The sequence below is a fragment of the Syngnathus floridae genome, chromosome 7 (genome assembly GCF_059516105.1).
Source record: "Syngnathus floridae isolate MCC-2025c chromosome 7, RoL_Sflo_1.0, whole genome shotgun sequence".
NCBI lineage: Eukaryota > Metazoa > Chordata > Actinopteri > Syngnathiformes > Syngnathidae > Syngnathus > Syngnathus floridae.
In genome coordinates, this window is record NC_142419.1 from 467,502 (window position 1) to 482,126 (window position 14,625).

The window sequence follows — 14,625 nt, forward strand, 5'->3', positions numbered from 1 at the left end:
ACTGAACAACACCATGCCGCATTGAACAACACCATGCCGCACTGAACAACACCATGCTGCACTGAACAACATTATGCTGCACTGAACAACACGATCCTGCATTGAACAACACCATGCCGCACTGAACAACACCATCCTGCACTGAACAACACCATCCTGCACTGAACAACACCACCCCGCACTGAACAACACCATCCCGCATTGAACAACACCATCCCGCACTGAACAACACCATGCCGCACTGAACAACACCATTCCGCACTGAACAACACCATGCCGCACTGAACAACATTATGCCGCACTGAACAACACCATGCCGCACTGAACAACACCATGCCGCACTGAACAACACGATCCTGCATTGAACAACACCATCCTTCACTGAACAACACCATGCCGCACTGAACAACACCATGCCGCACTGAACAACACCATTCCGCACTGAACAACACCATGCCGCACTGAACAACACCATCCTGCACTGAACAACACCATCCCGCACTGAACAACACCATGCCGCATTGAACAACACCATGCCGCACTGAACAACACCATCCTGCACTGAACAACACCATGCCGCACTGAACAACACCATGCCGCACTGAACAACACCATGCCGCACTGAACAACATTATGCCGCACTGAACAACATTATGCCGCACTGAACAACATTATGTCGCATTATGTTAGAATAATAAACAAATCTGATTACCTTGAACATAATAACAAGCTAAGTGTTTAATATGTCCTATGAAGTCGAAATTGGGCACCGTCATGTGGTGAAATTTGGAATTGCATCACATCCAATTTTGCCTGGGAACAAACAGATTACATAAATCTTAGTTTTGAATAAGCCACTCCTTCTCAAACAAGTAAACTCTGCCCATTTCGCGCAGTAGATGTTCTGTTAATATCTAGTATTTATACAAAGTCATAATTTAAATTGCTTTCAACCTTCATTCATCGGTTCAACCAACATTACTCGCTCTTATTACCAACTTGTATTGATTTAACTAAGCGTTTAATACTTCCTATCAGGTCTCAAGGCAAGATTTGGCAAAATACAATTTCAGCAAATCCAATTTTGCCAGGGAACAAAAATAGATTAAATAAACTAAATAAGTCTTCTTCCCATTAAATAAATCAGAAAAGTCTGTCTTGTAACCAGTCCTCTTCAAACAAGTAAAGTCTGCCCATTTTGTGCCGTAGATTTTGTGTCTATGCCTAGTATTTAAACAAAATCATAATTTAAACGACTTCTTTCCTTCATTCACTTTGGAAATTTGGAATTGCAGCAAATCGAATTTTGCCAGGGAACAAAAATAGATCAATTAAACTAAATAAGTCTTCTTCCCATTAAATAAATTAAAAAAGTCTGTCTTGTAACCAGTCCTTTTCAAACAAGTAAAGTCTGCCCATTTTGTGCCGTCGATTTTGTGTTAATGCCTAGTATTCATACAAAATCATAATTTAAAGGACTTCATTCCTTCATTCACTTTGGAAATTTGGAATTGCAGCACATCAAATTTTGCCTGGGAAGAAAAGTAGATTAAATAAATTTAATAAGTCTTACTACTTCCCATTAAATAAATTAAATACGTCTTACTTGTTCCCACTCCTTTTCAAAAAAGTAGTTTAAAACGAGGTCCCTTCACTCAACCTTTAACCCTATTTATTCACCTTCTAGGCTAAGTGTTAAAGGCTAAGTGTTAAAGGCTAAGTGTTAAAGGCTAAGTGTTAAAGGCTAAGTGTTAGAGGCTAAGTGCCAGAGGCTAGGCGCCAGAGGCGAGTTTTTGTGGGCTGAAGTTTTAGTGGGGTTAGTGTGAATACAATCCAAAAGAATACAACAGAATACAATACAATAGAATATAATACATAGATTAAATTCAATAGCTCTTACTACTTCCCATTAAATAAATTAAATACGTCTTACTTGTTCCCAATCCTTTTCAAAAAAGTAGTTTAAAACGAGGGCCCTTCACTCAACCTTTAACCTCAACCCCGCACGTCACATTGTGTTGTATCTGTGAATGTTGGTTGTGGCCAAATGATAGTTTTCTTTCATTCGTTTAGGTTCCACGGTGTTTGTTGGCTATGTTTTCCACTGTCAGAAGGATGAAAATACAAAGTACAACGCTTGGACGTGGGCGAAGACGTCACCGGTGAGTCCTTCCTTCCTATTTATTTACCTTCTAGATGCTAGAGGCTAAGTGTTAGAGGCTAAGTGTTAGAGGCTAAGTGTTAAAGGCAACACAATACGAACAACACAACACAATACGAACAACTCAACACAATATGAACAACACAACACAATACGAACAACACAACACAATACGAACAACACAACACAATACGAACAACACAACACATTACGAACAACACAACACAATACGAACAACACAACGATACTGCACTGAACAACACGATACCGCACTGAGAAACACGATACCGCACTGAACAACACGATACCGCACTGAACAACACCATGCCGCACTGAACACCATGCCACACTGAACAACACCATCCCGCACTGAACAACACCATGCCGCACTAAACAACACCATGCCGCACTGAACAACACCATGCCTCACTGAACGACACCATGCCGCACTGAAAGACACCATGCCGCACTGAACGACACCATGCCGCACTGAAAGACACCATCCCGCACTGAACACCATGCCGCACTGAACAACACCATCCTGCACTGAACAACACCATCCCGCACTGAACAACACCATGCCGCACTGAACAACATTATGCCGCACTGAACATTATGCCGCACTGAACAACACCATGCCGCACTGAACAACACCATGCCGCACTGAACAACATTATGCCGCACTGAACAACACCATGCCGCACTGAACAACACCATGCCGCACTGAACAACACCATGCCGCACTGAACAACATTATGCCGCACTGAACAACACCATGCCGCACTGAACAACACCATCCTGCACTGAACAACACCATTCCGCATTGAACACCATGCCGCACTGAACAACACCATCCCGCACTGAACAACACCATCCCGCACTGAACAACACCATGCCGCACTGAACAACATTATGCCGCACTGAACAACATTATGCCGCACTGAACAACACCATGCCGCACTGAACAACACCATGCCGCACTGAACAACACCATGCCGCACTGAACAACATTATAACGCACTGAACAACACCATCCCGCACTGAACAACACCATGCCGCACTAAACAACATTATGCCGCACTGAACAACATTATGCCGAAATGAACAACACCATGCCGCACTGAACAACACCATGCCGCACTGAACAACACCATGCCGCACTGAACAACACCATGCCGCACTGAACAACACGATCCCGCATTGAACACATCCCGCACTGAACAACACCATGCCGCACTGAACAACACCATGCCGCACTGAACAACACCATGCCGCACTGAACAACACCATGCCGCACTGAACAACACCATTCCGCACTGAACAACACCATGCCGCACTGAACAACATTATGCTGCACTGAACAACACCATGCCGCACTGAACAACACCATGCCGCACTGAAAAACACGATCCCGCATTGAACAACACCATGCTGCACTGAACAACACCATCCCGAACTGAACAACACCATGCCGCATTGAACAACACCATGCCGCACTGAACAACATTATGGCGCACTGAACAACACCATCCCGCACTGAACAACACCATGCCGCACTGAACAACACCATGCCGCACTGAACAACACCATGCCGCAATGAACAACACCATCCCGCACTGAACAACACCATGCCGCACTGAGCAACACCATGCCGCACTGAACAACACCATCCCGCACTGAACAACACCATGCCGCACTGAACAACACCATGCCGCACTGAACAACACCATGCCGCACTGAACAACACCATGCCGCATTGAACAACACAACACCATGCCGCACTGAACAACATTATGGCGCACTGAACAACACCATCCCGCACTGAACAACACCATGCCGCACTGAACAACACCATGCCGCACTGAACAACACCATGCCGCAATGAACAACACCATCCCGCACTGAACAACACCATGCCGCACTGAGCAACACCATGCCGCACTGAACAACACCATCCCGCACTGAACAACACCATGCCGCACTGAACAACACCATTCCGCACTGAAAAACACCATGCCGCACTGAACAACACCATGCCGCATTGAACAACACCATGCCGCATTGAACAACACCATGCCGCGCTGAACAACACCATGCCGCATTGAACAACACCATGCCGCACTGAACAACACCATCCTGCACTGAACAACACCATCCCGCACTGAACAACACCATCCCGCATTGAACAACACAATCCTGCACTGAACAACACCATGCCGCACTGAACAACACCATTCCGCACTGAACAACACCATGCCGCACTGAACAACACCATCCTGCACTGAACAACACCATCCCGCACTGAACAACACCATGCCGCATTGAACAACACCATCCTGCACTGAACAACACCATCCTGCACTGAACAACACCATGCCGCACTGAACAACACCATGCCGCACTGAACAACACCATGCCGCACTGAACAACACCATGCCGCACTGAACAACATTATGCCGCACTGAACAACATTATGTCGCACTGAACAACACCATGCCGCACTGAACAACACCATGCTGCACTGAACAACATTATGCCGCACTGAAAAACACCATGCCGCACTGAACAACACCATCCCGCACTGAACAACACCATGCCGCATTGAACAACACCATGCCGCACTGAACAACACCATGCTGCACTGAACAACATTATGCTGCACTGAACAACACGATCCTGCATTGAACAACACCATGCCGCACTGAACAACACCATCCTGCACTGAACAACACCATCCTGCACTGAACAACACCACCCCGCACTGAACAACACCATCCCGCATTGAACAACACCATCCCGCACTGAACAACACCATGCCGCACTGAACAACACCATTCCGCACTGAACAACACCATGCCGCACTGAACAACATTATGCCGCACTGAACAACACCATGCCGCACTGAACAACACCATGCCGCACTGAACAACACGATCCTGCATTGAACAACACCATCCTTCACTGAACAACACCATGCCGCACTGAACAACACCATGCCGCAGTGAACAACACCATGCCGCATTGAACAACACCATGCCGCACTGAACAACACCATGCCGCACTGAACAACACCATGCCGCACTGAACAACATTATGCCGCACTGAACAACATTATGCCGCACTGAACAACATTATGTCGCATTATGTTAGAATAACATTATGCTGCACTGAACAACACGATCCTGCATTGAACAACACCATGCCGCACTGAACAACACCATCCTGCACTGAACAACACCATCCTGCACTGAATGCCGCACTGAACAACACCATGCTGCACTGAACAACATTATGCTGCACTGAACAACACGATCCTGCATTGAACAACACCATGCCGCACTGAACAACACCATCCTGCACTGAACAACACCTTTCCACACTGAACAACACCATGCCGCACTGAACAACATTTTGCCGCACTGAACAACACTATGCCGCACTGAACAACACCATGCCGCACTGAACAACACCATGCCGCACTGAACAACACCATCCCGCACTGAACAACACCATGCCGCACTGAACAACATTATGGCGCACTGAACAACATTATGCCGCACTGAACAACACCATGCCGCACTGAACAACACCATGCCGCACTGAACAACATTATGCCGCACTGAACAACATTATGCCGCACTGAACAACACCATGCCGCACTGAACAACACCATGCCGCACTGAACAACACCATGCCGCACTGAACAACACGACGTCGCACTGAACAACACGACGCCGCACAGAACAACACGACGCCGCACAGAATAACACAATACCGCACAGAACAACACAATACCGCACAAACAGTTTTAGATAATATTACGTCGCAGTCATGTGACGCGGACATGACGTCAATAGGCGGAACTCACGGCAAAATTATAATCCGTGGGCGTGGCTTGCAACAAGAAGTAGGAAAGCGGCAATTCTGGCAAACAAGATACAGCGGTTAGTAACACGATGACTAACAAGGCAAATATTTTTGTTTTCAGCTTGCAACTTGACCGTCTAGAGCGTACAAGGTAATTACAACTGTTTTTTTTTAGCCCTGAAAAGCGAGGGAGTGTGGCGTTTGGGAGGAATGTCGAACTCGGCGTCTGCTTCCAGCCACAGACGCCAAATTTCGACGATTATTTCGACTGGTCAACGGTTGTAAATTATTGCGTTGACTAAAAACTTTATTTAACTCTACTCTTAACTTTGCCGTTTCAGATATGCGGGTATTACACCGCGGAAATGACGTCAATAGGCTGAACTCTCGCCAAAATTCAAATCTGTGGGCGCAATGGCCTTGAGCGAGACACCGGATACAAACACGACGATTATCAACAGAAATATCTTTATTTTCTGCTTGCAAGTGGACCGTCTAGAGCGTACACGGTAAGTACAACTCATTGTGTTTAAAAAGATTTACGTTTGTGTAGTTTGCGTTGCGTTGTATCTGTGAATGTTGGTTGAGGCTAAATGTTAATGTTTAATTTCATTCCTTTAGGTTCCACGGTGTTTGTTGGCTGTATGTTTTCCATTGCAAGAAGAGGCTCGTATCATTGACCAGCAGGAGCTACAATGGTGAGTACCCCTTTCGTCTTCCATTTATGTTAAACACTTCCTATTTCATGTCTAACAGTACTCGATTTAACAAATAACCATAAATAAATACAGTGTGGGCAGTCACGTTTACATATGTGATTATCCTGCATAATATGTCTATCACAAATATGTCACTAATAACTAATATGTTTATTTGTTTATCACAAATCTTTTTTATCTTGTCCTTTTGGGAGCTTATGATCAGGGGATGCTTTGAGAATAATTGTCAATTTTTGGCTATGTGAAGCCCTTTGAGACTGTTTGTGATTTAGGGCTATACAAATAAACTTGACTTGACTTGACTTGACAACACCTTTGGACCTTCAGCAATCGATTATTTCCCTTCATCTACATAGAGACAGAACGATGGTGTCTTAAACATCTCATTCATTTCACCAAATAACTTCACGCAGGTGGATAACGGCCGTCTCGGTCACGCTATGTTGCGTGATGCAGTTTTGAAGAACCAAATGCATTTATTCAATGAATAAGTCAAGCTAGTTCTATGTTTATGATGTTGTAAGTTACGGTACCGATTGAAGTTGAGTTCGAAGCCAGTGGAAAACAGCGCTGCGTTTGTGCTCTCCAGGTACAAATGTTGTGATCTCTGACTGACGACCGGGCGAGACTCGAGTAAGAGATGTCCAAACGAGCTCCGGCAGGGCGGGCCAAGGCGGAGCGAACGGACGCCCTTCAGGCCGCCAATGACGAGCTGAGAACCAAACTGATGGACGTCCAGTTAGAACTTCAGCAGGAGAAGAACAAGGTGAAAACCTCAACAGACAGACACTGCCTGCCTCCCTGCCTGCCTCCCTCCCTCCCTCCCTCCCTCCCTCCCTCCCTCCCTCCAAGTTTTCCCGATGTAGATTAGACATGCGTGTGCCATGACTGTGTCAGCCTACATCAACAAATGCACCGAGGACGTCAGCACCACTAAGAATATCATCACCCGGGGCAACCAACGACCCTGGATGACTGAGGAGGTACGTCAAACGCTACGAGCGCGGAACTCTGCCTTCAAGTCTGGCGACAAGGAGACACTGAGGACAGCGAGAGCCAACTTGAACCGTGCCATCAGGATAGCGAAGCGAGACCGCAGTCGAAAATTTCAGGATCGTTTTCACGACGTCAAAAACATCAGGAGTATGTGGCAAGGCATACGGGCGATTACAGACTACAACTCACTCTCCCCCCCCCCCCCGGTGGGTGTAGTTGATGCTGACTTTCTAAATGGTCTAAATAACTTCTTTGGGAGGTTCGAGGCACTAAACGGCACTCCAGCAGTTAAAACTGTCCCCCATCAGGAAGAGGAGGTACTCTGCCTTGACTCCGCCGATGTGTTGAAGACCCTGAGGAGAGTCAACCCCTGTAAGGCCCCTGGCCCCGACAACATTCCTGGGCGTGTGTTCAGGGAATGTGCAAGTCATCTGGCTGGGGTCATCACAGACATTTTTAACACCTCGCTGGGCCAAGCCACAGTGCCGGCGTGCTTTAAGACTGCCTCCATCATTCCGGTGCCGAAGAAACCTCAAATCACCTCATTTAATGATTACCGGCCTGTTGCACTGACTCCGGCTATGATGAAGTGCTTCGAAAGGCTGCTTAAAGGTCACATCGTTTCCAGACTCCCCCTATTATTTGACCCGTTCCAGTTTGCCGACCGGCAAAACCGCTCCACTCAGGACGCCATCTCCTCCGTTCTTTACCTGAGCCTGGCTCACCTGGAGGAGAAGAACACCCATGTGCGGAGGCTGTTCCTGGACTTCAGCTCAGCGTTTAACACCATCATCCCACAGCATCTGGTAGGAAAATTGGAACACCTGGGCTTCAACACCCCCCTTCGCAACTGGCTGCTAGACTTCCTCACCAACAGACCTCAGTCAGTCCGGGTCGGACAGAACACCTCTGATGTCATCACCCTCAGCACAGGCTCCCTTCAAGGCTGCGTCCTGAGCCCCCTGCTGTGCACCCTGATGACACACGACTGCGTCCTCAGGTTCACCACCAATCACATCGTGAAGTCAGCAGACGACACAACGGTGGTGGGGCTCATCAGAGACAACAACGACCTGGACTACAGAGAGGAGGTGGAGCAGCTGGTGGGCTGGTGCAGAGAAAACAGCCTGATCCTGAATGAGGAGAAGATGAAGGAGATCATCGTCGACTTCAGGAAAAAACAGCCTCACCACGCTCCACTGATCATCAACAGCCCAGCTGTGGAGGTGGTCAGCACCACCAAATTCCTGGGGGTCCACATCACAGAAGACCTCACCTGGACTATGAACACTACGGCACTGGTCAAGAGGGCACAGAAGCGCTTGTACTTCCTGCGGAGGATGAGGAGAGCCCACCTGCCCCCACCCATCATGAGGACGTTCTACAGGAGCACCATAGAGAGCATTCTGACAAGCTGTCTCTCTGTGTGGTGTGGAGGCTGCACCGCCTCCGATTGGAAGAACGTGAGGAGAGTGGTGAGGACAGCAGAGAGGATCATAGGGGCTCCTCTTCCCTCCATTCAGGACATTTCATCTCAGCGCTGCATGTCCCGTGCCCGTAACATCATCAATGACCCATCACACCCCCACCATGGACTGTTCTCCCTGCTGCCCTCTGGGAAGAGGTTTGCAGCATCCGCTGCAGGTCCACCAGGTTCTGCAACAGCTTTTTCCCTGCTGTCATCAGACTGTTGAATACTAGAACTGTTGAGCTCTAAACTGAACTCTGCATCACACATTCACAGAACTGTACTTTATGACACTACGGACCTCTATCTTGCACTATCTCGCACTACCAACTTTACTGAACTTGTATAAACCCTTTAAATAGAAGTTTAATACATGGTTTAGCATTCCTCTGCACACTCTTGAATACTGTTTTGCCTACTTGCACTATTGCATAATTATCACTGCTGCACTTTATACTTATTTTTAATATATATATATATATATATATATAGTATATGTATATATATATATTTTCATAGGATATGTTACTTCTATTCAACTGCAATATCACTACTTTGTTGTAAGACGTATGCAACGGAATTTCGTTTTGTATGCACCATGTGCAGACAAGATGACAATAAAGTTTGTCTAAGTCTAAGTCTAAGTCATGTCAGGTCAGCTGTCTGGAGAGAGAGAGAAGTCAGGACCTGCGGGCGGAGCACCACCGTGCCACCGCCGCCATGACGGAACTCAAAAGCAAACTCCATGAGGAGAAGCAGAAAGAGTTAGCCATTACCAGGGAGACATTACTGCGGCAGCATGAAATGGAGCTGATGAGAGTGATCAAAATCAAAGATGGAGATATCCAGCGACTGAATGCCTTGGTCGTCAGCCTGAGGGACGGCTCCATGGACAAGGTGATCCGCTCTATCCGTGTCTGACTATCCGCACGCCACGTCGGGCTTCGATGCGGCCGCTACCGTATTGTGTAGCTTGTCCCCAGTAAGCGTCGCGGCGCTCCGTTGCGGTCTCAACGGCCCGGTGTGGCGCAATGTCTGCTCAGGTGAGGAGGGGGGGCGCTTTGCTGGCGGAGGTGGAGGAGACGCGGCGGTGTCGGGAGACCGAGCGGTGTCGCCTCCACCAGGAGCGCGGAAGAAGCCCTGGCAGCGGCCCAGCAGGCCTGGCAGTCCCGAGCGGCCGAGCTCCGATCGGCTCATCACCAGCATCGGGAGGAGCTGAGCCGAACCAAGAGAGACTGCGAGAGGGAGATCCGCCGACTGGTAGGACTGATCAGATGCGCGGTGCGTGGCTGTGTTCCCAATTTCGTTGTATACCTGCAGTGCAATGACACCTAAGGCATTCTATTCTATTCTATTTCACAAGAAGAAAATGTCCGGTTGCTCGCTTCGCTTTTGTCACAGCAAAGGTGTTCTAGTCGATTCAAGAAAAAAATTGGCCGGTTGCTCTCTTTGTTTTTGTCACAATTCTGGCAAATGAGTTTGCCCGCCTGCCTGAGCGCTCCCCGTTTGTACATCCAGACGGATGAGATCAAGCTGAAAGACAGAGCGGTTAGTGTTTTGGATGAAGCCCTGGGGCCGGCCACGTCCACCGCCTTCAGCTGCAGACTCAGGCTGCCGAGCAGCAGATCGCTGCCCTGAGGGATTCCCAAAGGGCGGGCCTAAACTACCCTGGAAGTGGGGTCAACGCCGCTACTAGCAATCCTCTTCATTGCGTAAGCCACCTCATCACACACTTGCAGTACGCATGACTTAGTTCGTTGCTGGAGGAAGGTAGCACAAAAACAGTTTTGAACTTTGAACGAGTGCTTGTGTGTGTGTGTTGCGGGGCGTTTTCAGTCTCAGGAGGATCGGGACACGCGACGGTTTCATCTGAAAATCGCTGAGCTCAGCGCAGTCATCAGGAAACTGGAGGATCGAAACGCCCTGCTTTCTGAAGAGCGCAATGAACTGGTAATTTATTGACGGCACGCTTGAAGGTTTGCGCTACGTTTGATGCGCGCCATCCAGCGAGGCACCCATTGCGCTTGCTTATTAGTTGAGCGGCGCGGCGAGTCGGTTGCCTGGTAGATGTCTTTTATTGGGAGCCAAAGCCACGATTCCGTTCAAACCGATGCAAAAGGAATGGATACGTTCTGGCCCGCGTGTTGTGCGTCTTTCACATCCCGCACTTCATGCTTGCAGCTAAAGCGACTGAGAGAAACAGAAAGCCAGTTTCTGCCACTCCTGTACAAAAACAAACGCCTGAGCAGGAAGAATGAAGAACTCTCGCTGGTGCTGTGTCGCCTTGAAAACAAAGTGCGCTTTGTCACCCAGGAGAACGAGGAGATGGCAAGCTTGGTAAGTCGACGCGGACAACGGCGGCGTGCCAACAGAGTCCACTGCATTTGTGTTCCACAGAGAAGGCCTAGTTCGCTCAATGACCTGGACCGCGGTTGCGGCCAGCAGGACGGTGAAATGGAGTTCCTTCAAGTTGTGGAGCAGCGGCACATCATCGACGACTTGTCCAAGGTCTTCAGGCAGGCGACTCGGTGCACGTACGGCAGCGCCGCGCTCGCTCGCTGTCGCCAGGAAACCTTTTCCGTCCAAAGCTTGGCCGGCGGCCGCCATCCAAAAAATTGGCCCCTCAAATTCCGACCTTTCAAGCAGGAGCATTGTGCGCACGCGTTTGAACACGCTTTAGACTTGTTTTGCCGTTTTCAGCAGCTCAAAGCTCCCGTTTTGTCAGCGCCTTTGCCACTCGCTGTGCGCTGAAAACGACGGACTTGCCCGGCTGCTCAGCCCGTCAACCATGAGCCGCGAGCGCGACGTCATTGTCCGTAGGCAGCTAGTGGCAAAATGCACCCTGTTAGAGTTGCGCTCGCTCCAACTTATTTTGCAAGAACCACACGGGAGACAAGTAAGTTCTTTTGGACACCTGCAGGTGGAGAGTCCATCCGTTGTACGAATGAAGTCTGACTCTCGGCTCCTGCACGAGCATTTTAATTAAGAGAAACAGGGTGGGTGTAAGAGTGGATTGAATAGAGGAAGCCCTTGACCTCTAGTCAAAACATAGCAAGGGGTGTTTTACGACTTTGTGTAGGAAGGGATAAGCGATAGGGATAAATAAGGGATAAATAATATTATTTATTACAGGTTGCAGTCAAAGTCAAAGCAACACAATGATACGATAAAGATAATCTGGAAAACCCTGACACACCCTGTAGTTGTCACTTTTGGAAAAGACGAGCGTCCCTCCAATCATCGCCGGTGACGTGTTTTTCAGGCTCTGGAGACAGGAGCTCATGTCAGAAATGTCATTGTGAGTCGCGTTTGTTTCTGCGCCGGAGCCGTTCGTTCCCTTTGCATCCAAAGAATCTCAAAGGCGGATTATTTGTGTCGACAGGAGAGAGATTTGCTGCTACGATACCGACGTCGAGAATCTCTGAGGAGGAACAAAGCGTGAGGTCCTGCAAGGTGAGTCTGTTTGCGGCTGCTTGGTGTTGCGCAAGATGAAATGGCCTTTTTCTCGCTATCGTTCCTCTCGTCGATTCATCGTGAGGTGTCGCTTCAGTTTGTTCAGAGAGATGTTTGCTTCCGCGCCCGCAGGTCATCGAAACATTTTACGGCTACGACGAAGACGTGTTGGTGGACTCGGACGGATCGTCCTTGTCTTTTCACACCGACAGAACCCCCGACACGGAACCCGAAGAGGTAGCCCGCCATTTCTGCCAGCGTATTGGCACCAAACATTCCTCTTCAGCCTGGAATCGGACTCGTCTTTGCGTCGCGGGTGCTTTGTCGCCGGTCTGACTGATTCTGGTACTAGTGCTGTGTTGCATTGGTGTGTGCATGAAGAGGCGGAGCTTCGCTACCGCCAGCTGACGCAAGAATATCAAGCGCTGCAACGAGCCTACGCTCTGCTAGCCCAGACCAGCGAAGGGGACTACGACGCCGAGAAGGAGATCAAGGTGGCGCCCCTTCCCGCAACCCCCGGCCGGGTCGCAGCCTCCCCGTTCTCACCCAGCCTCGGGTGTTCTCTGGTCTGAAAGGAGGAGGAGGAGCCTCCCTCCTCCTCCTTTCAGACCAGAGAAAAGCTGATGGTAGAAATGGGTCACTATCAAAGCAGAGTAGCAGATCTGGAGTCAGCGCTGAAGCAACAAGGACAGGTAAGCTCATCAATGAGCACACCTTTTTCTCAGACAAAATAGCTACATTCTTCAGTCACTCATTCGTCTGGCATTACTGGACCAACCCCCCCCCCCCCCCCCCCGAACGTGGCTGGGAAAATGCGGAGAAAAGCAAATGTCATTTTCCAGTCAACCAAAGAATTTGTGGATGAAAATGACACAACATTCCAAAGCTGTCCACGCGTTTGTCTCTTCTAGAATGTCAAGTGGGTGGAGGAGAAGCAGCTGCTGCGTCAGAGCAATCAGCAGTTGGCCGAAAAGGTGACGGAAAGAAAGGCGCTGGGCGGAGTCGCTTGGCGTCACACCTGTCGGGAAGCCCCGCAGATGAGGTCTGACTGTCTTTTCAGGTCAGGCGGATGGAGGCGGAAGAAGCGCGTCTGAAAGAGCACATCCAGGATATCCGAGACCAAAACGAACTGCTTGAGTTCCGCATCCTGGAGCTGGAGGTGGGAAGACTCGCACAAGCGTGTTGAGGCCAGAGATGTGACGGACGGACGGACGGACGGACGGATGCATGCCTCTGCCTTTCAGGAGAGGGAGTGGCGCTCCCCCGTCTTGAAGTTTCTGCAAGTCCGTTTCCCAGACGGCCTCAGCCCTTTGCAGATCTACTGCGAGGCCGAGGGCGTGAGCGTACGTAAGGCGTCCCTCGCAACCCTAACCTTAACCCGAGGTCCCAGAACACCTTACATTGCTCCTTGCGCCTTTCCCCCGGACATCGTCATCAGTGATCTGATGAAGAAGCTGGACATCCTGGGCTATAACGCCGTAAGTGTATGTCGAACTCCTTATGTTCGCACTCCACGAGACTCGGCGGCTCAAATGTGACTTTTGGAAGGCTTTGCGCTGAAAGAAGCTTGTTGACGCTGTGCCTTTGGGCTCTTGCAGAATCTCACCAACGAGGAGCAGGTGGTCGTGATTCACGCCAGGACCCTTCTCACCCTAGCCGAGAAGGTAACGCGCACGTCCACGCACGCTCTCGCATTCTGCTTATGTGACAGCAGCCTTTCCTCAGTGGTTAGAATACATCAAAGTGACCAAGTCAGCACTTCAACGGAAGATGTTGGACATTGAAAGTGAGAAGGTAGACAGACACGCGACATCAGCCAAGGGGAACTCCGGCAATGTGCCCCAACAATTCAGACCTTGAGCTGTGCTAGGATATGTTCTGCAAGCGGAAGGGCTACCTGGATGAAGAGTTGGACTTCAGGAAGTGTTCCATGGACCAGGCTCATAAGGTAAGCCGCCCTC

The 14,625-nt window shown here is 49.3% G+C and overlaps 1 protein-coding gene across 1 annotated transcript in view; it reads left to right on the plus strand.

Moving 5' to 3' along the window:
* Positions 1–1,989: 1,989 nt before the first annotated feature.
* The window catches only part of LOC148394752 (janus kinase and microtubule-interacting protein 3-like), a 28,186-nt gene continuing 15,550 nt past the window's right edge, over positions 1,990–14,625 (plus strand). The window contains exons 1-16 of the mRNA XM_088381332.1: positions 1,990–2,162; positions 6,150–6,179; positions 6,370–6,537; positions 6,650–6,726; positions 7,337–7,513; positions 9,866–10,108; positions 10,255–10,485; positions 12,742–12,901; positions 13,046–13,158; positions 13,240–13,356; positions 13,576–13,638; positions 13,725–13,823; positions 13,909–14,142; positions 14,263–14,328; positions 14,390–14,458; positions 14,535–14,612. Of these exons, the coding sequence (XP_088237458.1) occupies positions 7,388–7,513; positions 9,866–10,108; positions 10,255–10,485; positions 12,742–12,901; positions 13,046–13,158; positions 13,240–13,356; positions 13,576–13,638; positions 13,725–13,823; positions 13,909–14,142; positions 14,263–14,328; positions 14,390–14,458; positions 14,535–14,612 (1,599 nt within the window). The 5' untranslated portion in view covers positions 1,990–2,162; positions 6,150–6,179; positions 6,370–6,537; positions 6,650–6,726; positions 7,337–7,387. The remainder of the gene's footprint in view (positions 2,163–6,149; positions 6,180–6,369; positions 6,538–6,649; positions 6,727–7,336; positions 7,514–9,865; positions 10,109–10,254; positions 10,486–12,741; positions 12,902–13,045; positions 13,159–13,239; positions 13,357–13,575; positions 13,639–13,724; positions 13,824–13,908; positions 14,143–14,262; positions 14,329–14,389; positions 14,459–14,534; positions 14,613–14,625) is intronic.